Source organism: Dendropsophus ebraccatus, chromosome 13 (genome assembly GCF_027789765.1).
Source record: "Dendropsophus ebraccatus isolate aDenEbr1 chromosome 13, aDenEbr1.pat, whole genome shotgun sequence".
NCBI classification, from domain to species: Eukaryota; Metazoa; Chordata; class Amphibia; order Anura; family Hylidae; genus Dendropsophus; species Dendropsophus ebraccatus.
In genome coordinates, this window is record NC_091466.1 from 49,242,172 (window position 1) to 49,267,899 (window position 25,728).

Sequence of the window (25,728 nt, forward strand, 5' to 3'; positions counted from 1 at the left end):
TTTGTCAACATTGAAAAACTACAGCTCCCATCATGCGCTGACAGCCGAATGGGAGTTTTAGTTCTGCAACAGGTTGGTGAGCAGGGCACAGGTCCGCCGCCAGGTGTCAGTGTGTCCTCGGAGCTGCCAGTCCCGGGAGGCGCGCCCCCTGCCGCTGTGTATAGCTATGGGAGCAATGCGCGCTCCCGCTGACAGGTACCGCTCAAGTCAAGAGGGCGATGGAAAGGGGCGGGACAATGTATTGACGGGCAGCTTCTCCGGACCAATGAGAGGCAGCAGCCTGGTTTCTTGCGGTGACGTAGCGCTTATCTCCTTTCCACCCCATTCCTCTGGTTTCGGTGTCGCTGGGTCGCGATTATATTGTTGTCTGTCTCCTCCGAGGATCACGGTTTACCCCCCCCCACCCCCACCCCTGTCATAGCGAGGGTAGGACGGACAGAAAACGGAGCCGGTGGGGAAGGAGAGCCGCTACCCTCCGTGAGCCCCTCTCCCGCCCAGCCGGGGCCGCCGCCGCCGTCTACAGACAAGGTAAGAGCCGCTCAGGAGAGGAGCGGGCCCGTCCGCCGGTATAACGCTTCTCTATGGCGAGGACCGGGATGGGCCGAAGCCTCGGACTTTCCTGAACGTCTGGCCGGGGACGGCTGCACCTATGCGGCTTCCAGCCTGTCGCCCTCCCCGGTGCTGGGGCTGCACGATGCTGGTTTTCTATGTATTTTCTTCATATATCTGTATACAGGGTTATTGCCACCATCCAGGTTATAATGCATTGATCTGATGGGGATCACAGTCCAGGGGTAAGATGGGGGATTGGCCCTCCCATACTCCAGTGTACTGCAACCTGTGGCACTACAACTCCCAGCATGTCCAACTACAACCTTTGCAGGACTACAACTCCCAGCATGTCCAACTGCAACCTTTGCAGGACTACAACTCCCAGCATGTCCAACTGCAACCTTTGCAGGACTACAACTCCCAGCATGTCCAACTGCAACCTTTGCAGGACTACAACTCCCAGCATGTCCAACTGCAACCTTTGCAGGACTACAACTCCCAGCATGTCCAACTGCAACCTTTGCAGGACTACAACTCCCAGCATATCCATCTACAACCTTTGCAGGACTACAACTCCCAGCATGCCTGGCTCTAATGGTGGTTCTGCAGCTGATGGCCCCAGAATGCCATTGTAGTCTTTGGCTGTCAGGGCTTGCTGGGAGTTGTAGTTGTGGAAGAGCTCTGGAGAATTACAGGTTGTAGTTTTACAACAGATGGAAAGCTGCTGGACAGCATGCTGGGAGTTGTAGTTTTGCAAGCGCTTTGGAGAACTACAAGTTGGAGATTACTACCAAGCATGATAGGGGTTGCAGTTTTGCAACAGGTTGGGCATGCTGGGAGTTGTAGTTTTCTGCAGGTTGTAGGTCGCTGTACAGTTTGTGTTATATCTAGGCAGTTGTCCAGACCTGTTACAGAACTACCACAACTGCTATGCGGAGAGCTGGAGACCCCTGGAGAGCTGCAGCTTGGGGGAGGCTGGTCCACAGCATTGGTCTGCAATCTTTGTTTCCAGATTTTGGGGAACTAGATCTCCCAGCATGCATTGCTGAGTATTGCCAACCTATGGATGTGCTGAGAAGAGGTCTGCCATCTACGCCTCTGATCTGCAGCCCGGTGCTTGCCATGTGTTTAGGAACTACAACTCCTAGCATGGCTGGTTTTTCGCAGCAGGTTGCAGACCACTGACTAGTTTGTAGCCTGTTGCTATAGAGCAACTGATGGACGTTCTCTCAGCTTGCAGAAAACTCAGATGCTCCAGAGCAGCTTCGAAATGCATTCTGCTTTTTATTTCATTTTGAGAATTTTTTTTTTTTACAAACCACTTTTGAGGTGACATCAGGCATGTGAGAACTTACTGATCACAGTGGGTGTCACTCGCTGTGGCCAGAAGATATAGCCGTGAAGTGTGAGCACGGCAGCCACACCATTCAGTCCCCGGCCGCATCTATGTTATGGATGGAAGTCTGTGACACTATGTAGACGGAATTAACAGGCGATCGGTTAGTGGATCACGCTCCCTGCCTTTGTCACCTGATCAGAGTGGGTCTCGGCAGTGCTCTCAATAATGCTGACACGTCAGGTTATTTGTAGTGACAGGTACTCTTTAATTTTTTACTCTTTAATTGTTTTACACAAGATCACATGATTTGTCCGCATGGTGACCTGCATGTGACTCGTGTATGGTGATCTTTTATTGGAGGTATATCCGCACTATGGAGTGCTGCCTTTTTTCATTGTTTTAGTCATTCTGGATGGATTTCTGGAAACTGCCCGGTTCTGGTGCAGCCGCATTCAGTTTTGTTAACCTGTGTCCATACTGGAGCCATAGAGTAGTCTGTAGTCAGTCATCGGAGCAAAAATCCTATTCAGCAGTTACTTAGTTGTGTCTGGGGAAAGTGTGATGACTATATACAACCCTGACTGAAGCTGTCACCCTATATACTTAGTTGTGTTATGACGCAAGGGTGGTATCACTTCATATTTAGGTGGTCTAGTCATTCAGGGGGTCTGACACCCCTGATCTAAAGTGTATGGAAACCTAAAAGGGGCTGTCCATGTATACTATACTATCCGGTCTGACATCAGGCACAGCGAGGTGAATCCAGTATTGTGCACCAGAACCATGCTCTATAACAGTGGCCATCTAGCAGAATTGCAGTTATTTACAGTGTTTCTGTAACTGCCCAACACATCACACAGACCTGTGAAAATTTTTGATTAGTTGGGGGTGTCAGGATTTTTATAGCTGAGAGAAGCACACAGCAGCGCTCTTCACTCACCAGCTCATCATTAGTTCCTACTTGTTGCAGGAGACTCATGGTGCGTTTACACAGGATTATCGTTCGAATAACGATTGCATTTGAGAGATAATCGGTTCGTGTAAACACAGTGAACGATCAAGCGACGAGCGAGAAATCGTTCATTGTGATCTCTCAACATGTTCTCAAATGGTCGTTGGTCGTTCGCTAAAAACTTGCAGATCGCTTTGTGTAAACAGTCTTTCAAAGATTCACCCTATGTGTGAGATGGGCTTAGGTGATTTTAAAAACGATCACAATAACGTTTTTTTCTAACAATTTATTTGTCTAAAAACCAAATTGTTGCTTCAAAAATCGTTAAACGATCGATTGGGCGAATTATCACTTTGTGTAAACAGACCATTATATGAGAGTGCTGAGTCTGGCACTAAAGCACTATGCTACATGTTTCTCCCAGTTATATCTAAAGATCAGTGGGGGTCTCAGCAGTGAGATTCTGACCCATTAGAACTTTTAAAGTGTTTGCGTTGACCTGTCAAGTTTTTTTTCCCTCAAATGACAGCAATGCTTTGAAGTGTACCTGTTTAAAAAAACCTTTGACGTGTCAGAGAGACGTCTAACAGGTTTTGATCGTTTTGGGTTCGAGTGTTTAGAATCATACCGACAAGATGGGTGAAAACTGCGCTCAGAGCGGTCCTCTCCCGCCTCTGTGTCATGTGATGAGTCAGGCTCATAATGTAAGGGGCCTATTGGACTAAGCGATTTTTAACAATTACCGGTAAATGATCACAAACAAGCGCTTTTGGGAACCACCTGAAGTTCACCCTACCACACAGATCAATAGTCGTTAGTTACTATTGTTGGGGTCCATTTACACAGAAAGATTATCTGCCAAAGATTTGAAGCCAAAGCCAGGAATGGATTTGAAAAGAGGAGAAATCTCAGGCTTTTCTTTATGACCTGTTCCCTGTTTATAGTCTGTTCCTGGTTTTGGCTTCAAATCTTTGGCAGATAATCTTTCTGTGTAAATGGACCCTAACTAAGATGATTTATTCCTTCTGATCCCAGCAAAAGAAGGAACGATGTGTACATTTAGCAAACCGTTAGCGGTGGTTTTAGAGTTTAAAATGCGATCGCTTTTTCGGTTGCTGCCTGCATACACACGAAATTATCGTTTAAATTTGGACCATATCATTTTTTTTGTATAGTAATCGTACTGTGTAATAGAGACCTTAGTCTATGGAGCCCGACTCTCACTGACCCTGCGGGGAGTGGACTGCACTGCAGCGTCGTCCTCTCCCGCTCGTTCTCATGATCGGTCAGGGTCTGACCACTCGGACCTGGACCGAACAAAACTTTTTACGTGTCTGACGTCAGAAGTTTTTTTAACAGTAACTTTTTCCATGGCTTAATGACTTGGTGGTAATACCTCTTTAAGGGCTCAAACTTACATCCATACTATGGATCTGTAATATGGGGCCCCCTTTACCTTGCAATGCCTCAAACTTCTTATGGAATATGTCTGTTCTATCCATTCCTATGGGAGGATATGTCGTCTTGTGGAGGCAAAATACAGTGGCATATGGAGAGCCTAGGGCACAACCAGAGGGGTCGTTCTAGCATATGCTCAAACCCATAGTCATCCTGCAATGGAAAAAGTTACAGCCCAGTAGGAAATGGGGTAGTGCACAAATCCAGCCTTGCCCTATATGTGCCAATTATTAGTGAGATTATGAGACGCTCTGTATTTGGCGTATTTACTGCACTGAGACTCATGGGAACACAGCTTTATACTCGTCTGGGTTCTTAATGAGTGCTTAGTAAGTGCCAGCCCGCTGAGCAGTGCCAGCTTTTCTATTTGTGGAAAAGTACATTGGTCAGTGGCATACATTTCCACCTCGGATATCTACAAACGCGCCGCCTTTACCTTTGTTCTTCATGTTTGTTCCCTTGTTGTATATTTTTTTTCCTTCCTTCCAGCCTTAACTATTAGCAGGTCAAGAATTCAGAGCAAAGCTGCAGGGAGGCTGTCACATTGCTGAGCCGCTGTACCTGTGACCTTCACGTCTGGGTATATAGGTGACTCACACATCATAGATATGTGCCACATCACATCACCTTCTAAGGGAGCAGGCACTTCCTTTCATCATGTAATAACACTTTTCATAAAGGGTTAAGCCAGTGGTCCCCAACCTGTTCGATCTCCCAGCATGCCCTCACTGTGCATCTGCACAGAGGGTCAATTGCTTGGCCTAAAATAGGGTTCCCCAACCTATGGCACTACAACTCCCACTATGTCCTGTCAGTTTATGGCTTCATAGAAGGTTGCATAGTTTGTCTAGACCAGTCATCCCCAAGCTGTGGCTCTCCAGGAGTTACAGAACTACAAAGCCCAGCAGGCCCTGCTGCATAGAAGATTAGTCAGGTATTCTGGACCAGTGATGAACACAACTTGAGGCTCTCTGGTTGTAGTTTTGCAGCCACAGGTTGGGGATCACTGGTCTGACATGTCCAGCGCACACACACACAGTTCCTGTATTATCCAAACTTGTCTAGCCATACAATCACTTTTCTGCAAACAGATCAGAGACAGGGAGAAGGTGTTTTATTTTCTTGAAACAGCGCCACTCTCTGCCATGGGCTGAGTTAGGTATTGCAGCTCAGACACTCTGCACAAGAGTGGCAATGTTTCCAGGAGTACATGTGAGCTCTCTGGACCTTAGCTTGGATCTGGCAAATGATCAACCTGGACTTTTACCTTTTCATTGCGGCATTTGCATTTTAGGACTGAATGGGCTGAACCCTCTGCTGAAATGAGCTGGGAAACAAACGCAACCTTATTTTATTAAGGCTAAATTCCAAGTATGGATGAGATCTGATCTTTGCCCAGATCAGTGTACATTATTGCTGCCAGTGTCACCCCATTGGGGCAAGAGATGGTTGCGTGCTTACATGATATTTCACATGCCTGTTATTCTCTGGTCATCAAAAATCAAATTCTTTGGTCGGGCTGTAGAAGATAAGGTCTGACATTGTGCTACACGTCTTGTAAGTATAAGCAGCTTGTGTTCCCCGCGGTGTAGAGCGTGTCTGTGCATGTGAAGAAGTAGAGCACTAAAATTATTTACAACCCCCCAGCATTCCTGCTGAAGTGTGCTCATAACCCAGACCCCCGCCACCATAGGTAAGTGCTAGGTGATGACTACTACCGGGACGCTGCTGCCCCGTGTGATGTCTGCCAGGACGCCGCTGCCCCATGTGATGTCTGTGCACAGTTCATGCAGGAAATGTAATGTTGTTGTGGTGTAACAGAGGAAGTTTACAGCAGCATCTGAAGCGGGCTGATGGGTTGGTCAAGTTTCCATAGTACAGGAGATCAACTTTTATATATAGAAGAAAAGTCTTTTGATCTCTGACATCCATGTATGTGCACATATATGTACAGTGGTTCCTTGGATTACAAGCATAATTCGTTCTGGGCCCGTGCTTGTAATTCCAAATCACTCTTAAACCAAAGCAAATTTTCTCATAAGAAATCATTGAAATGCTGACAGTTGGTTCCACCCCCCAAAAATCATTTTTTATTCTGAATAACATGTAAAACTAATGAAACAAACATTTAGAAACAGCAGAATATGTCATATTATAAGTTGCTGTACAGTACAGCAATCAGCATGTGGAGTATAATGTAAAGTAAGTGCATAAACCTGAAAAACAGCAGCAGTTTGTAGATAGTATGGAACTGCAGATCCCTGTAGTGCAGTACAACAGGCTAGAATAGAGAAGCAGGGCTGCTGTCAGAAGTCTGTGTGGTTGCATGACGGCAATGGAGAAGGGGTGTGTGTTCAGCCTGGACCAGTCAAGACCTGAGAATCATAGAGCTGTACAGGAGGACAGTGACAGAAACCTCTCTGCAGACACATTATAGCAGCAGTGTGTATAGCCGAGTGTAAGTGCAAACACATTATAGCAGCAGTGTGTATAGCGAAGTGTACGTGCAGACACATTATAGCAGAAATGGAGAGAATGGGAAACACAAGGGCTGACAGAGACTGCAGGGAGCATGAAGGAATGAGCAGGGCAGATGTGGGCACATACATGCAGCACTTTCTGTCTGGGGAGAGAGGGGTTACAGCTATGGAGAGATTACCCCCACATCCTTTCCCCTGATGTAAGCCCCAGCCTGAAGTGGATCTGCTATGATTTGGAAGGTGAGGGAGACTTCCTGGGTCAGAGTACAGGGCTGTAGACTCCGCATATGCAGGCCATGCCCCTCCCCCACTCTCCCTCCCACCCAGCACAGGGAGCTCTTAAACCAAAGCAATGCTCTTAAACCAAGTTACAATTTAAAAAAACTGTGAGCTCTTCTTGCAAAACGCTCTCAGTCCAAGATACTCTTAAACCAAGGTACCACTGTATATGTTTGCTGTCAGATAGTTATGAAGCAGGTTGGAGACAACTTCTGGACATGCTGGGAGTTGTAGTTTGCCAGAGGTTGGCGCTCACTGCCCTAGGCTATATAGTTGGCATTCTAGGTGCTATTATAGAGTATTGTATAGGGCTGTCGCTGTTCCATATAGAAGGGAAATCTATAGCTTTGTTTGTTGGAGCTCCTGGTCACAGAGAGATGTAATATGTAACATAGATGTACGGTTTGGCACGAGCCCATGTTGCATAAGCCGTGGTCACTCTGCATAGAAACACGCTAAACAGATCCGTCTTTGGCAAGGAACAGGAGATCTGAATCGAGTATACCAGCGCTTTACTTTGGCATCTTTAATCTTACAAGGAAACTACACCCATGAGTTGTGTAACTAGATATAGAGCTGGGGACGGAGTATACAGGATCATTTATTAAATGGATATATTGTGCGGTCCATGGACTAACAGCCAGGCTCTTATACTGCTCAGTTATACCTTATACATAGGGTGCCCAATGTTATCTGCTGGCTGTGCCTACATACAACCACAGCCTGTGTGATGTAGCAGAGCTGTAACACGACAGACCCCGGAGGTTAGTCTCTGCAAATATTTACGTCCTGATACCGTTCCGTTCCCCTTGAGCAATGTGACTCTCACATGATAGACAGAATTGTGCAGAGATTATTGAAGCAAGGCAGAGCACACGTAGCCTGGGCCTAAGGGCTTCTGTATACAGCTGTATTATAACTTACAGAGTACATATGGTGTGATACATGACACACAATACTAAAAAAACATAGCGCGCATGGCCATGTGCATAATGCCTGCTTATTCAACGTATCAGTCAGCTGCTGTCATAACTCTCATAGCTTATCATGGATGCTGACAGTGTACTTCTGGCATGTCTCCAGCAGGAATGGTGACCCGGGCAATCATTGTTCTCCAGATGTGAGTTATCGAGGTCACCTGTACTTAGGGTGGTCATACACCTTAGATGCATTTCAGCTGGACTTTCCGGCTCTCTCCTCAGAACTCTGCTAGGCTGAGTATGCATGTACTGTCCGTGAGAAGAGGGGAATAGGCCTCTGATGGCAGCTTAAGGGTAGTTTACATGTACCGTATCACAGTGGATTTTCTGCTACGGATCCGCAGCAGATCTGCAGCAGATTTGACTAAATGAATGAACACAGCATCAAATCCGCACTGTAAAATCTGCTGCGGATCTGCAGCAGATTTGATGGTGCAGATTTGATGCGGTGTTCATTCATGTGGTCAAATCTGTTGCAGATGCGCTGCGGATCCGCAGCAGAAAATCCACTGTGATTCGGTACGTGTGAAGCTACCCTAAGTGTGCGTTCACACGTACAGGATCTGCAGCAGATTTGATGGTGCAGATTTGAAGCTGCAGATTCAAAGCAAATAAATTCTGGGCCATCAAATCTGCTGCAGATCCTGTACGTGTGAATGCACCCTTAGGCTGGGTTCACACTACGTATATTTCAGTCAGTATTGTGGTCCTCATATTGCAACCAAAACCGGGAGTGGGTTGACAACACAGAAAGGATCTGTTCACACAATGTTGAAATTGAGTGGATGGCCGCCATTTAATGGCAAATATTTGCTGTTATTTTCAAACAACGGCTGTTATATTGAAATAATGGCCGTTATTTACTGTTATATGGCGGCCATCCACTCAATTTAAACATTGTGTGAATAGATCCTTTCTGTGTTTTTAATCCACTCCTGGTTTTGGTTGCAATACTGACTGAAATATACTGACTGAAATATACGTAGTGTGAACGCAGCCTTAGGGTGAGTTCACACCTACAGGATCTGCAGCAGATTTGATGCTGTGTTCAGTTATTTAAATGAAATCTGCTGCAGAAAATCAGCTGCAGATCCTGTAGGTGTGAACGCACCATTAGGGTACCATTAGGGTACGTTCACAGCTGATTTTCTGCTGCGGATCCACAGCAGATCTGCAGCAGATTTCATTTAAATAACTGAACACAGCATCAAATCTGCACCATCAAATCTGCTGCAGATCTGCTGCGGATCCTGTAGGTGTGAACGCACCCTCAAGAGGTTTTTCAGCTATACAAAAACATGGCCACTTTCTTCCAGAGACAGCACCACTCTTGTCTCCAGTTTGAGTGGGTTTTTGTAACTCTGTTCCATTTAAACTGAACTGGCATGTGGCTGCCCCCCAAACCCCAAGCCGGTATCTCGTAGAGCGTCACACCGCGTCCCATATGGGGATTGGTCTTTCTTACAGTGCTGGTAATTTTAAAGAACAACTACTTTATTATTGTGGGGAGTCAATCTCTCATGGCCTAGAGTGTCCGTGCCCTGGGCCTGCGGCAATAAAGTAGCTTTTCTTCAAAATACCGACATTCAGAGAAAGGCTTACCCCGGAACTGGGTACAGTGTGAGGACCTCTACATTGCATTACCGGCGGTTGTAGATGCGGTTATGCTGCGTTTACAGCGATAATTCGCCCGATCGTACGATTAACGATTTCGAAGTAACTAATTTTTTTTTTTATAACTATCAGCGTTTAGACGGAACGATATATTGTAAAAATTAGTTTTGCGATTGCTTAAGCCTATCTCGCACATAGGTAAAATCAGTGAACGACTGTTTACACAGAACGATCTGCAAATTTTTTGCAAACGATGAACGGCGATTTAAGAACCTGTTCAAAGATCAAAATGAACGATTTCTCGCTCGTCGTTCGATCGCTCGCTCGCTGCGTTTACATGTGCGATTATCGTTCGAATACGATCGTTATTGTGCAAATTTGCACGATAATCGTTCCGTGTAAACGCAGCATTACATGGCCCCTTTTGCACCACTCTTGTCTCCATCTCGGGTGTGGTTTGCAATTAAAGGGGTGCTCCGGCGGGGGGGGGGGGCACTTTTTTGGGGGGTTCGGGGAGGAGGTGGCTGAAATAAAAGACGTCCACTTACCGCCCTGGTTCCAGCGGCGGGTCCCACTTGACGGCGCTCTGGTTCCCGACCGCTTCCGGGTGTCTGACGCGGGCCCGAGACGTGAAGTCTCAGGTCCGCTCAGCCACTCAGTGAAGGAGGCGGGATCCGTTTGAAGTCCGCACGGATCCCGCCTCCTTCACTGAGTGGCTGAGTGGCCCTGAGACGTAGCGTCTCGGGCGGCGTCAGACACCCGGAAGCAGCCGGGGACCGGAGCACCAGGATGCGGGACCCGCCGCTGGAACCGGGGAGGTAAGTGGATGTCTTTTATTTCAGCCACCTCCTCCCCGGTCCCCCCAAAAAAGTTCCCCCACGCTGGAGCACCCCTTTAAGCTCTATTTACTTTAATCGAACTAGTTTCAAAATCTGCACCCAAACTGGAGACAAGAGTGGTGCAAAAGTGGCCATGTTTTTGTAGGGCTGAATAACCCCTTTAAGGTCTAGCAGTTGAATTTTAACATGCCTGATCCTTATGTCCCTCAACATCTGACATAGTGGGTGAGTTGGGAGGCCCCATAGACAGTTTGCTGGTCCTGCTCAAATTGATTGATTGATACCATGATTAAGGGCCCTATTCCACTGGATGATAATCGTTTTCATAATCGTTTACGATCTCAAACGACCGCTATTGCGAAAGACCTGAAAGCGTTCACTCATTTCCATGGAACGATAATCGTTACTTATGATCGTAATTGCGATAGTTTTTCTTCGGTATTTATTCGCTATTGCGTTCGTATCTATTGCGAACGACCGAACGATGTCTTATTCAATGCGAACGTTTTGCGAACAAGCAACGATAAAAATAGGTCCAGGTCTTATAAAGCGATCAATGATTTCTCGTTCATTCGTTAATCGTTAACTGCATTTCAACCGAACGATTATCGTTTAGATTCGAACGATTTAATGATAATCTGAACGATAATCGTCCGGTGGAATAGGGCCCTTAGGGTTAACCGTACCTGAAATACGTTGCTTGTGACATGGATTATTTTTTAATGCAATAAAGTTGATTGGATTGGAGAACACCTTGTTGCTGAACCTACTTCTTGAGTCCTGCTGAAATTGAGGGGTTTGGGCGACCACTTTTTTCCAATGTGTATGGGGTCCTTAGAGTCGCCCAGCGTTCATCATAATACATATTTTTGTGCCTCTCATCTATGGGGGTTCCTGCAATAGTCACTGATATTCTGTCCCGCAGTAAGCTCAGGCTTGGCGTGTTATAGTGGTGTGATCCTGTGCAGGTGATGGGTCGGGCACCGCGCCCACAGGTAATGTGTATGCTGAATGCAGAGTTTGGGTTGGCGCGGTATAATACTAGGTTATAGGGAGATTGTAAAGCACACAATATAATTTATTGCCATCTCCTGACTGTGGAGCCATCTTATGTAACAGCCAGGGCGCTGCAGGTTGCCCGGCCTCTGCTGTAAGGCATTGGGTGGCTTATTCCTCTTTTTCTGATGGCTTGAGTAAAGTTGACTGTTATGTCATGAAGATTTTTGTTTTTGTATTTTATCCATGGGGTGAAATGTTCCAGTGAAGCCCTCGGACCTGATGCCACACCTAAATCAGATTACACAATGTACATTGGTGTCATTCCTCCATAGTCGTCTGGAGCTCTGGTTACAGATAACAAGCACTGCCACCACACCCAGCTGCTGCTGCGGGCCGATCACACTACTAACGTCCCAGTCATGCCATGGAGACTGGCCTTAGAAAGTGAGCAGCCCCCCTGGAGGAGTGGCACCACACACACTTTGTTTTTGTATTGGTTCTTATGCCAGCCGTATAATGGGCACATAATCCTGTTTGCCACTGAGATTACTGACTGTTGTTCAAAATGTGTCCCCCAGTGGCCTATAATTATTTCTTTATTTGCCTAATGTATAGGATATATAGAATATATTAACTAGTTGAGTTATATCCTCCTTTTAAAAGGGTACACGGAGGGAAAGTTTAAATCAACTGGTGTCAAAAAGTTATAGATTTGTGAATTAAAAAAAAAAAAAAAGTTCATGTCAGGTGACAGATCTGCATCCAGTCGCAGCAGTGTGTGGGCGTTTCGTCACAGCAGGGTCCAGTTATTAGAGATCAAAATTTCTATAAATGAGATTTGCAAAAATAACAAGATAGAAACCAAGCCAATCTAGCAGCCATGGCCGGGATGTGCTGGAAGACTCTGGCATTACCTCAGCTCCTTGGAGGATTCATCGTTTACCTGATTCCCAAAATTCCTGGGCCATTAGATTTTTTGCAGATATTTTATTTTTTGGGCTTTGAGATCTTTCCCATAGGGGAAACATTGCCAGCGAGCGGCTGTAATGTATTCTGAGGAATCTGGGGGCACTCCTTACACTGTAGTATTTGACTCCTTGTGTAAGTGTGTGTATAATCATTAGGGAACATAGGGGGAGATTTATCAAACATGGTGTGAAGTGCTAGGGGCAGCTGAGCCAGTTTCGCTTTACACCAGTTTGATAAATCTCCCCCAGAGTCTTTTCCCTATAGAACAGGGGTGTCAAACTCAAATACAAAGTGGGCTAAAATTATAAGACTAGATTCACACATAATAGATCCGGCTGATCTATCTGATCTGCTGCAACTCCTTTACGATCATTCGGAATAGGGTTACATACTTGCAGCGGAACTTTTATTCTGTTGTGAGTATGTAAACTTCATCCCCCTTAAAACACGATGGCCCAGTGCATTCATTACCTGGACCACGCTCAGTCATCCTGACATCCTGGTAAGCCAATCAATGCGCTGTCCTGACACAGCCACTGATATTGGCTGAGCGGGACGTCAGGATGCCAGGAGCCACAGAACAAGCCGGAGTGTGGACCAGGTAATGTATGCACTGGGCCACCATAGGTTTGGGGGGGGCGGCGTTTACATACTCACAACGGAATGAAAGTTCTGCTGCGAGTAAATAACCGGATTCAGAATGTCAGTAAGGGATTCGTAGCGGATTTTGCTGAAAAGTTGCAGTGTGAAATCCATTGCGGCACCGTTACGTGTAAGCCTAGCCTAAAGTTGTGGGCCAACCTTGATATGTATTGAAGCGTGCGTACAGCGTTCCTTGCACTGTGAAAGCAGTGGGCATCTCCTAGCTCTGCGCACTCAGAAATGCTTAATAAATTGCTACAACAAGTAAAGGAAAGGCAGGTAAAGGGCAGGGTGAAGGAAGTGACCACATTACTGCTGCACATACCGCCAAGCCTATCCAGGATCCAGCTCTATGGGCGGTACCTACAGCAGTGACGTAGAAGCCAGTGGTGGATTAAAGGGGTAGTGCGGCGGCAAAAAATTATTCACAGAATAACACGCATTACAAAGTTATACAACTTTGTAATGTATGTTATGTCTGTGAATGGCCCCCTTCCCCGTGTCCCACCACCCCCACCCATGTACCCGGAAGTGTAGTGCTTTATACATACCTGATCCGTGCCGACACGCGTCCGCCATCTTGTGCAAAACGTCATCTTCGGCCGGCCGGCCCGAACACCTTCGATCTTCCCGAGTGCCGGCCGCGTCATCAGCTGCTCAGCCGCGATTGGCTGAGCATAACTGTGCTCGGCCAATCGCGGCTCAGCGGCTGATGACGCGGCTGATTAGTGCAGCAGATCGCCGATCGGACAGCACGGAGGCAGATAAGAGACCTCCGGCGGTCCGTTTTACCGATCGGGACCCCCGCAGTGTGTCCCGATCGGTAAGTGACAGGGGAGTTAAGTAAGTGACAGGGGAGTTAATGACACGCGGCAGCGCGATCGCTGCAGCGTGTCATTACCGCTGAGGTCCCGGCTGCTGATTGCAGCCGGCCCCCACCTGCTATGAAGTGCGCTCCGCTCCAGAGCACGCTTCATAGCGGGAGAAACACCCAGGGCGTACAGTTACGCCCTGGGTCGTCTAAGGGTTAAAGCGTAACTATTAAAGCGTCATATTATTTTTATTGCAGAAATCAGTAGTATAAGCAATTTTAAGAAACTCTGTAATAGGTTTCATCAGCCAAAAAAGCCTCCTTCTGTACTCAAGAAGCAATCTCCCAGCCTCCCCCCCTGAATTCTTATCTGTGCATTATCAGGCAAACACGTCTTCATTACAGAGAAGGCAGTGAAGACGGGCTCTGCTCTCTCCATTGTAAGCCTATGAAGGGGGGAGGGACCGAGGGAGATGAGGGAGCAAGAAGAGGTGACATGAAGGTCAGCTGTTTGTAGACTCTCTGGGCACCTAAAACGCTGGATTCTGGGGTTAGAAAGGTCAGTGCTTATCTATGAATTTACTGAGAGAGGATTGCAGGGTGTTACGCTGAAATGACTGTTACGCTTTAATAAAACCCCCTAATACTGCTCCATCAAGTAGTAGCCTTCACACAGTAGTTACCCCATTATTTTCCCCACACAGTAGGTAATCCCCCAGTAGTGATTTATATAGTAGTTAATTCCCCCCAATAGTTTCCCTAGAAGTGCCCCAGTTAGACATTCCGCCCAAGCCCCCCACCCCCTTGCAGGAGACTGCACTGGGCTTTACCTATCCTGGCTCCCCGGCTGCAGGATGCTCCTGGCACAGGACTGAGGATTATATGTTATCATGTCACCACACTGGCTGTGCCAGGATACGTCTCATTCACTTCTATGCCGCAGGCTCACAACTACCGTCCGTCCAGACCGCCCATATTATAATCAGCTTCAACATCCTGCAGCCCAGTTTAAAGGGGTTATCCAGTGCTACAAAAGCTCCATTCACTTCAATAGAACTGAGCAGCAAAACCCTGCCCAAGCTGGAGACAAGAGTGGTGCTGTCTCTGGAAGGAAGTGACCATGATTTTGTAGCGCTGGATAACACCTTTAATGAAATCTATTGGTTTCCTCAGCGGGCCAGAAATCCTGCCACCATGGGTGTCGAGTGTGACACGAATGCTATAGTATAATTTCTTTGTCCCCGGATGAATGTTGCGGTAAATTAGCTTTTCGGCATCAGTAACCGTTGTAACTCGTGTTCTCTACAGCAAACAATCATGTGAACGTGTCCCCGGGATCTGTGTACATTTACAGTATTGAAAGCAAAGGGAAAGTCTCCATTACTCATTTTTTCCTATATCCTAGTAGCAGATTCCAAGATTGTTTAATGTGGTATACACCCATTTTATTTGGCCGGCTCCTCTGCTGCCATGAAAATAAAGTGGATTGTTCTCATCAGTGTGTGTGTGTGTGTGTGTGTGTGTGTGTGTTCTTTGGCAGAGTACAGAAGTGCCTACAATAATATGGCCGTGGTCTTTTGGCCTCTTTGTCATAGTGTCTGAATGACGGAATGAACAACATGCAAAATGTATTCCCCGTTTTCCTTCCCTAGAAACAGCGCCACTCTTGTCCATTGTCTGTTTCTGGTATTGCAACTCAGTAATTTCAGAGCCTCTTAAAGGGAACCAATCACGCCGAAGATCCATCTTAAGATAAGGAAACGTGCTGACACATCACCCAGCACATTTCCTAAACATCCCCCTGTAACCTCCGTGCCCCCCTCCATCAGTCAGTAATCTTACTTTGAAGAAATCCCGCGCTGTATGTAAATTTCTGGCAAGTAGTCACGGTGGGCGGATTTAGTCAAGGTGGGCAGGATCAGTCACAGGTCCTGGGCGTCTGTAATGGCTGTAACCATGCCCAGAGGGGCGTGCTTGACGTCTGCCTTCCATCCACGTGACCCGGCGGCTTGCGTATCACGTCGGCGGCGCGCTGACATCATCTGCACGCAGCGCAGACGTCTTTTGTAGTCCGCGCATGCGCGGCACTGCGGGAGACGCCGCCGACTTACTGCGCATGCGCGGACTCTGGAAGATGACGGCGCTGCGTGCGGATGATGTCAGCGCGCCGCCGACGTGAAACGCAAGCCCCCAGGTTATGTGGATGGAAGGCAGACCTCAAGCACGCCCCTCTGGCCGTGATTACAGCCATTACAGACGCCCAGGACCTGTGACCCGATCCTGCCCACCTTGACTAAATCCGCCCACCGTGACTACTTGCCAGAAATTTACATACAGCGCAGGACTTCTTCAAAGTAAGATTACTGACTGATGGAGGGGGGCACGGAGGTTACAGGGGGATGTTTAGGAAACGTGCTGGGTGATGTGCCAGCACGTTTCCTTATCTTAAGATGGATTTTCGGCGTGATTGGTTCCCTTTAAGAACACAGAACAGATGTGGAAAGTTCAGCATGTCAATCCATGTTAGAAAGTTCAGGTATGCGATATAGCAACTTGACCTCTACTATTATGGATTTACTATTAACCTTGCCGAGTTTAGGTGTTAATTGGCACTATTATATGTGGGAAATATTTCAGTATTATGTGGGTACTGTATGGGGTATCAGGCATGGTAGTATTATACTGGCACAATTGAGGACGCTCAAGTACTGTATGTGTACATGCACGCTTACTCAGTAAAAAGAACCTGGGTAACAGTGTACATAAATGTAAGGTATTCTGTATACAGATTGCTGGTCCCTTTCCCTCTTCATGGTAGTCTGAAAACAAGTCCTTCTCTGTCGTCACATAAGAGGCCTGATATTAGAAGGGCCTTGTCTTCTGACATTGTTACCGCTCCGTCTAGACTGTGTGACCTTTGGATGTGTATAAACCTAGTTAGTAATTCTTTATAATTGATACCGAGCAGTAAATGAGGCCGGGCGCATGATTTCAGCTCCTGTAGGGATCTGCTATAGGGGGTGACCTAAATAACCAGACTCTACCTCTAAATCCTTATATGCAGTAAGTGCCACAGACTTTACCTTCTCTCAGGGACTAAAGGCTGTATTACACAGCCTATTCACTATAGTACACCGATCTGCTAGATCAGCGCTTATTTACTGAGCCAGTTACGTGGCTCGATTGTCTGTAGTCAGCTCTTGCTGTAAGATAACAAAGTGTATACTTACCTCTCCACGCTCCCCGGTGTCTTCATGACCTCTCCTCGCTCCATGCATCTGCCAGTGCAACTTCAAAGGCGGTCTCTTAAGGGACAGACTGCTCAACCAATCACTGGCCTCGGCGGCCCTGTCCCAGTCAGTGATTGGCTGAGCAGTCAGTCACTTCAGAGATCGGCTCCAATGTTGAATCCGCTTCTGCAGGAAGAGGTAACGTTTATACTTTATTTTATTTACAGATTCATCAGGTGTTTGCTGCGCATCACCATTACACGGAGTGATTCACATTCAGTGGCTGATGATTTTAGGTCAGAACCTAAAGACACGATCACCCGACGCTTGTTATCAGCTAAAATCGTTGTCTTTATTACAAAGTGATGATCTGCCGAATCGGCCTAATTTGGTAGATTATCGCTCCCTGTAAAAGTAGCTGATAACTACAACTCCATCATACTCCAGTGTATTATAACTTAAAATAAATAAAGACTAAAAAATTTGTCATTCATTGTCCGCACATCCTCCTGTGCAGTGGTGGATAGGCGGCAAATAAATGATAGAAGCCGAGGGCCCCACAAATCATCCTGCAGTTGTTCATGTGGCCTTGTGTGAATGATAGTGGAGCCATGTAAAGGGGTATTAAACAGGAACCAGTCTGAGACTTGGTTTTTTTTAATTAGGTACCCCAGAGAAAAAAATTGTTGGTGTCAGAAAGTTATACAGATTTGTAGATTACATCTTTAAAAAAAAAAAAAAAAAAAAGTCTTCCAGTACTCATTAGCCGCTGTACGTCCTGCCACTTCTGTCTGTAACAAGAACTGTGCAGAGCAGTGTTAAATCCCAATAGCGAACTTCTCTGGACAGTTCCTTACACAGACAGAGGTGGCAGCAGAGAGCACTGTCAGATTGGAAAGAATCCACCACTTTCTGCAGGACATGCAGCAGTTGATAAGTACTGGTAGACTATAGATAGATCATTTTTTATTTTTTTTTATAGGAATAATTTACACATCTGTGAAGCTTTCTAAAGCCAGTGTATCTAAAGACATTTTATTTTTATTTATTTTTTTGCCGTGATATGCTGGGCTCTAGGACCCTCCTATTAGTTGGATCGATGGCGCATGCAAATGCGTATTCCTTCCATGCTTTGTCATTGTCCATCAAACCAGGAAGCTCTGTCACCATTTACTTTCTAATATAAGATGAAAGGCCATAAAACCCGTCCTGCCCTCGGATGTCCTGCCAGTTTTCTTCTGTAAAACTGAGATGAGAGTTAAGGTGAAAGTCGTCATCATCAGGGTGCGGTAGTGACTCCCGCTGTTAATCCCTCTATAAAAAAAGGCGCATTATAGTAGGCCACCATCGAGAACTTCTTATATTAGTTTACAAGCCGGCCTGCTCCTCACAAGGAGTACTTATCCGCTAAGGGATTCTCCAAACCATCATGTCTTCTGTCCCTTTAAGAATCTGTCCTCTGTTTTCAGCCCTTATATGGTCACGTTTCATAGTCTCTCCCTCATTGGTTGAAACACCTCTCGATGATGACTTCCCCGTCACCTGGACCCCTCCCTCCTATATAATACACCTGAACCATCGTCTGATGACGAGTCTTCTTGTGAATTCCCCATCTTTATAATACACCCAGCCTCTCCATGTTCTCACATGGGCTGCCGATCCCTCTCGATCCCACTCTTTGCATGATCTATGATGTGGTCAGTTCTGCTATAGTACGGACCCAGAAATGTGACTGTATTATGTTCGTGTGGCACTGGCCTAAGTGTTACTGTCACTTTAAATAACATTCAATAAGTCACACAAATGTCAGGTGGCCATTGTTTGTGGGCTAGGTTTTCGGCGCCCCTCACTAATTGTTAGATATAGAAGCGTGCAGCGCTTATGTCCTTGACTCATTGCAGGATTCTATTAGTCTTTTAGTGAGTGACAGTAACATTCTAAAGGGGTACTCAGGTGACACCCCCCCCCCCCCCCAAATAACTGGTGTCAGAAATTTACACAGATTTGTAAATTGCTTTTATTTTAAAAAATCTCGAGTGTTCCAGTACTTATCAGCTGCTGCATGTCCTGCACGAAGTGATGTATTTTTGCCACCTCTTTCTGTAATAGGAGCTGTCCAGAGCAGGAGAGGTTTTCTATGTGGATTTGTACCCGCTCTGGACAATTCCTGTCACGCACAAAGGTGGCAGCAGAGAGCACTGTGTCAGACTGGAAACAATACACCACTTCCTGCAGGACATACAGCAGCTGTTAAGTATTGGAGTTTTTTTCTTAGCACAGGGGGGGGGGGGGGTCAGCACCTGGACCCCCACCTATACTCGTTGTTAAAGCCACAAGTGAGAAGTTTGTGAAAATGATAGGTACACTTTAAACCTCACATAGACAAGTCGTCACGCCTATTTTGATGGCACGGCTGACTGTCTGTGTATAGGGGCCTCCTGACTCTTGGTGTCGGCCATGTTGGACTTTATCTGCTTGGAGATATAAGGCGCTGTCTGGCAGTGGCTTACCCCTCTTCTCCCCATTCATAGCACCCAGCCAAGTGGTCATGTGTATGGTGGTGCTAGATGAATATGTGACCAGCAGCTCTCTCATGTATATGTTACATTGTGTGCCCTGTGTTGTCACAGTTCTGCATGTGCTTTACTTGCCACGTGCAGTTTTACCATTTTATCCTCTAACATCCAGCTCAATATCACCCTGCGGTGTGTGACCCCGGCCGTATACAGCCAACCTTTGCTTTAGATGCAAGGGCCCTGTTAACACTGGAGATGCTGCAGAGCTGGCATCCACAGATCCATGTGTGACCCACATCTGATCCCCATTCCTTTCATCCTTTATAGTGTTGGACCTATTGCTTTCAGCCTTGATTCCTGGACTTTCTATTTGCCGAGTTGTTGTGTGTTTGCCCTATTCATTCAGTCCTAGTGATGCATTGTGTTGCACAGTACATGGAGCCATTGTCTCTGGAGTAGTCCTGCTTGTGTACATTGGTTCAGGGAATAAGGTATTGTGCACAGGGCGGTATAATGGCTCTGTATGCGGTTGCCCCCCGATCCTCCGTGTCAGGACCCTCATACGTGTGATCTGGCAGCCCCCAGTAAGTGTCACGGCCAGGAATGTGAAGCGTCAGCCTCAGTTACTGCATTTAGTCTGGCCATGGATTCCTTGCAGTCACAAGTGTTGAGTTGTGGAAATCTTCAGCGAGGATATTTATAAACCTGTTTTCTGCAGTTTTTTCCTAAAATAGATCCTGAGGAGTAAACACAGAGGCGGAGGATAGTACTCGCCACTTACACTTCCCTCTATACGCTGTCATTTCACGAGAAGCCTTGCTGAGCAAATGTTTCTTCTAGAAAGGGTGCACTCTCATCTGAGGACGTATTGGACGTAGTCATGAAAAATGTATGGGAAAGCCATTATGTAGGTGCTGGTGCAGTGAGGGTGGGCATATCTATGGGGGAATGGGTCAATATATTATAATATGTGCAAAAAAGAATTGTGGCACTCACCCGTAAAGGAGAATAAAATCGCCTTTATTGCATAGTAGCTCAGTGAAGACGCTGACTGGGCCCAGTCACTTGTTGGCATCTTTACAGAGCCGCCATGCAATAAAAGCTATTTTATTCTGCTTTACGGGTGAGTGCCACAATTCTTTTTTACACATATTCTGGACATGTTTACCCTGGTTGTTGAGCAACACCCATAGCAGTACAGAGGGAATCTGATAGCGGCTATTCTGAATTTAATTCACCAAGCCTAGGAGGAAGTAGTGCCAGGAGACATTCTGTTTTCCCCTTGATTGGACACCTCAATGTATTATAAGGCTGCATTCACACATCCTGCAGATTTGCCCAGGTAAAAGGATATTCATGAAATCCTTCAAATCCTGTCTAGATCCTGTGACCTTGCAAAAACAGCACCACTTCTGTCCTCAGGTTGTGTGTGGTATTACAATTCTCTTCAATGGAACATGGGCCAGAAACCCCATCACCCCATATAATAGGGATCTGCTATAAGCTTGTGATTGGAAAGTAATCTACTGTCCGCAGTGTAATAAGAGATGTGCACGATTATGGAGCAGTGTAATAGGCTCTACAATTGATGTAACATACCTTTCCATCTTGTTCATGTTGGACCATTACCTGTGATGGGGAGTAGCAGCACAGATCAGCCCTGTTAACTGTTCTATTTGTTTTTTGTCTTTCCGCAGTTTAGTGCAACATTGTGACGGCCGCTGCATGCGCCTATAACCAACATGGACTGGCTGTGACGACACGCCTTGTGTGCAGGCAGCTAGGATGAGTTCCAGCCGAGCCAGCCTCCACAGGGAACCACTGAAATTCCACTCACATCAACATGTCAAGCGGTAAGTGTCACCAGAGTAGTCTGTGCGGGACTGGATGCTTTATCGACATGTGTTGTCAATCAGCATGAAGAGATTATACAAACGTAATCTTAGAGCGTTGTCTATTGCAGGCAGGAGATATGCAGCGTCCGTGTTACATCACGAGTGTCCAATAGGCCGCCCTTTTAGGGGAGTTGGGAAACTGTTAGGCTGCCAGCCTTCCATCCTCCCCCCAAAGGTGGACGTGCGTGTGCATTATATAACCTATAATAAGTAAAGCTTCTACAAATGGGCATCCCTCAGAATGGTTTCATCAGGTTGTTGGGCCCCATCTGATGGCTTACATGACCACAAAAGTCCTGCGAAAAGTAGTGAACAACCTAAGCTGGCTATACATATTAGATAAGTGCAGTCCCAATAGAAATGAATGACTGGCACTGCTCACCCTCTCATAACTGCACCCTGATACCTTTTGGGTCAGTCACATGTCTGTAGTGAGCGACTGTGTATTGCGCATCAGTAGTGTTCCATGCTTTACAGATCATTACATAGAAGATAACGGTCTGTACCGCAAATTCGGGTCCACACTTTGTACATGTGTAGGGGGCCATGATCCATGCCACAGACAAGTGAAGGGGGCCATTGAAATCCATTGGTTCTGTCCACAGTTGCAGACCTGTAATTGTGGACAGAACATAGGACCACATATGTGTGAATAGGGCCTAATGCTAAAAACGGCAGCTGATATTCAAGAAGTCCAAAAGAGGTAGATGATGGCAGCACTTAACCCGGTGATTTCTTTTACATAAGCTTTATTTTGGTCCATGTGGCAATACAGCAGTGGGATAAGAACATAGCACAGGACGCTCCACAAACCAACAACGACTGGAAGAAGTAGTTTGTACTGCAAAACCTTGGTTACCTGTTTGTGGAGCGACAATGCTGTCTTATCTCTGTTGGACTCACATTAGATAGTATTGTCCAATTCGCGTATTGTTGCTTCCTGATTCTCCTTTGATCATATGTGAAGAGAGAAGCATAAGACGTGTTAGATTTTACCCTGCTGATCCTTTTGGCCTGAGGGAGATAACTCACTATCAAAGTAGTCTGTCAGTGGCTTTCTTTTTTTCTTTCTATTAAGAATACATGCAGACTTAGTTGAGAGTGCATGTGTATAGAGGTATTGGGGGAAATGAATGCTGGCCAACAGCTATCTTTTATGCACGGCAGATCTTGTGCATTTTCCACATCTCCTGCATGATGCTAACTGGTGTCTGTATCTTCCTCAGGGCTTCTGGAATGCATTTAAAGCCATATCACAAGATACAGAAAAAAGAATCTCCTCTAGAACCAAGATCAAACAAAGGCATGCATCTGAACAACCAAAGCTCTGCAAAAGAAGAAAAGTGTAATGTTGCCACCAAGAATTGTTTACCCTGTACGGACAATCCTCCCCGCAGGCCATTGGGCACTCTGTCCCAGAACACCATGTGCAATACAGCAGGGATGAGCACGTCCAGCAGCTTTGAGGTCAAAGTGAAGAATGTTCCACCTGCAACAATCCATCAGGGTGAGGACGGCGAGGCCCCATTGGATAGCTGTGCACTTATCAAGCCTGGGAACACCAAGGAGAAGATTGCCTTCTTTGCCTCTCATCACTGCAGTAACAATAGGAACAGCTCAATGAAGATTAAAAACACTGGGGATATGAGCGGGAGAGCTGCTAAAAGGCGAAAGAAATCAGTGGACCTGAAACGCGTCAAGAACCATCTGGAGAAGGTGCAGGAAGCGCAGAAAAAGTGCCTCCTCTCAGAGGCTTTCCCAAATGGAGTTGAAGACTGTTCAATTAACTTTGTCACTGATAATGATGGGATTCTTCCTGGAAGACCCCCTTCTGTGATCGAGATGGTAGCTTTTCTAGAGCAAAGAGCAAGTGCGTTACTTTCTGATTGTGCTAAACCCTTTTCCAATTCCCATCCTTCAAAACCTACTGGAACTTCTAAATGTGCCCTTCCGCCTGTATCCTTGATGGCACTCGGAGCTAGCGAAAACCCTTCTGACAGAGACAATTTAGAGAAGGGCGAACTGGAGTCTGTGTGCGTCTTGGAGATGGTGGCTAAACTGGAGTCTGAATGTTTGAGGCGCCAAAATGATCGGGAATCGGGAGGACTCTCCAGGAACAACAGCTTTAGGAGGAATGTTGGCCGGATGCTGCTTGCCAGCGGCTCGCAGCAAGAAGCCAGTCGTCCTCACGCGGACTTGTCCGATCCTGAAGAACACTCAGCCGCATCTGCGGCAGAGAAAAATGTCTCGCAAAATGAGGAAGACCTTTCTTCTGTGAAATCGTGGGAAAACTGTGCTTCACCCAAGCCTCAAGATTCCGAGTCTTTGCCACCTATGGAAGACTTCTTTGTGGCCAATGTAGACCTTGAACTTGTGAGGGAGACTTATCTGAAAATGAGGTGTAGGGGGGATATTGCGATAACTGTGGATCCTTGTAAATTATCTATTTCTGTCTGTATAAAAGCTGTTGAATGTGTCCCTGATTCTTACGAGAGTCAGACGGTGAATGATGGTGCAGCTGATGAAAAGGTGGAGTGTTCAGATAGGATCCCTGATCCCTCCCATAAGACTGCCGATGTATTCATGCACACAGAGGCTATAGGGCACACACAGGACAAAGCTTTATTAGGTGACCCTTCACCGGGGGTCTTATTTTTTCAAAGTGATCAAAGCGATGCAAATCATGCACATGTACGGATTAGCCCTGAAGTAAAGTCACAGGCAGATGACCCAGAGAAACTCTCCTTTGACAATGCCCTCTGTATGCAGAATAGCTCGATGATTGCACAATACGCCGTTGCTATCTCTTCACTTGGAAACGTAACTCAGGTACTTGGCACGTCCTCCGTGAAGAGGCAGGTGTCTCAAGATTTTCTTGAGACCAGGTTTAAGATCCAGCAGCTCTTGGAGCCTCAGCAGTACATGGCTTTCTTACCCCATCACATCCTGGTGAAGATCTTCAAGTATCTTCCCACCCGATCTCTGGCTGCCCTAAAATGCACTTCCTGCTATTTCAAATTCATCATCGAACATTATGACATCCGACCGTGTGACTCGCTGTGGGTGCGGGATCCGCGCTACAAGGACGACCCTTGCAAGCAGTGCAAGAAAAAGTACGCGAGAGGCGACGTTTCTTTATGCCTGTGGCATCCCAAACCATACTGCCAAGCTTTACCTTACGGCCCGGGTTTTTGGATGTGCTGTCACATGTCTCAAAAAGAGAGCCGTGGCTGTAAGGTGGGGCTGCACGACAATCGCTGGGTGCCCGCATTTCACAGCTTTAACCGAACAGTTTGCAAGAAATCTAAAGAGTCAGAGTTCGAAGACGACTGACAACGCGGGTGGGAATTGTACTGGTCTCGAAGATAAAGATTTTTTTTCATGCCCCATGCTGTTTACATTGTACATAATCATGAGGTTTTTTTTTCATGGGGACGCGAAACTGCACATTCTTTAACACAAGAGCCTTTACTTTTTCATTTCTTCAACTGGATATTTAGCCCGTCTATGTAAATAACGCCTAATAGATGTACATATAAAATCTATTGCTAGCTGATGCCACCCAATCTTTACAATGCAGCTATGGAAGTTGTCGTGGCTATAGGTGTGCGTATGTACGGATGAAGTATTTTTGTGTGGATGTGTGTGGATTTTCTTGTCTCCCATCCCCCCATTTTAAGTGTCTTGTTAAATCTGTATATCCTGTACGACGTTTCTAAAAAAGAAACTCTAAAATATATAGGGCTTGAAGCATTTAAAGTGTTTATCATTGGTTTAACTGGAGAGAGTTGTACTCTGAACCGGCACAAGTGTCTAAAATACTGTGACAAGTAAATACAGGAGGTGACTATTGTATAGTGACAAACTATATGAGGAGGATATTGTCTGGCTTTACTTCAATAAAAATGTGCATCCTGAATCTCGCTGAACGCATTGGCCTTTTTGGAGTTTTTCCTACTGTTTTGGTTTGGTTTTTTTTACTTGTTTGTTTTACTTTGCACTTTTTTATATAACGTGTAATATGCAGTATTCCTATCATTTTCTGTTGCGTGTGGTTTTCTTTATAAGCTGCAATGTTATTAGTAGCATTCATAGATGTACAATTTATGGAAATGTTGAAGCCATTTTTTTATTGGCAGATCTGGTGAAAATTAAATATATAATAACTTGTCA

At 46.1% G+C, this 25,728-nt stretch overlaps 1 protein-coding gene across 2 annotated transcripts; it reads left to right on the forward strand.

Moving 5' to 3' along the window:
• Nucleotides 1-323: 323 nt before the first annotated feature.
• FBXO34 (F-box protein 34) lies at nucleotides 324-25,728 on the forward strand. Of its 2 annotated transcripts, none has more exons than XM_069950581.1 (3): nucleotides 324-528; nucleotides 21,358-21,513; nucleotides 22,782-25,728. In XM_069950581.1, exons 2-3 carry the CDS (start codon nucleotides 21,446-21,448, stop codon nucleotides 24,886-24,888), a joined length of 2,175 nt encoding a protein of 724 aa, XP_069806682.1. In that variant the 5' UTR covers nucleotides 324-528; nucleotides 21,358-21,445; the 3' UTR covers nucleotides 24,889-25,728. The 2 variants fall into 2 exon arrangements, with proteins under 2 accessions (XP_069806682.1, XP_069806683.1); XM_069950582.1 differs by lacking the exon at nucleotides 324-528 and adding an exon at nucleotides 5,694-5,858.

Excerpts from the sequence above, each read along its gene's own strand:
- FBXO34 (XM_069950581.1), top strand. The coding sequence starts at position 21,446 with ATGAGTTCCAGCCGAGCCAGCCTCCACAGGGAACCACTGAAATTCCAC. Across the intron at positions 21,514-22,781 it reads TCACATCAACATGTCAAGCG|GGCTTCTGGAATGCATTTAA; the intron begins GTAAGTGTCACC and ends TATCTTCCTCAG.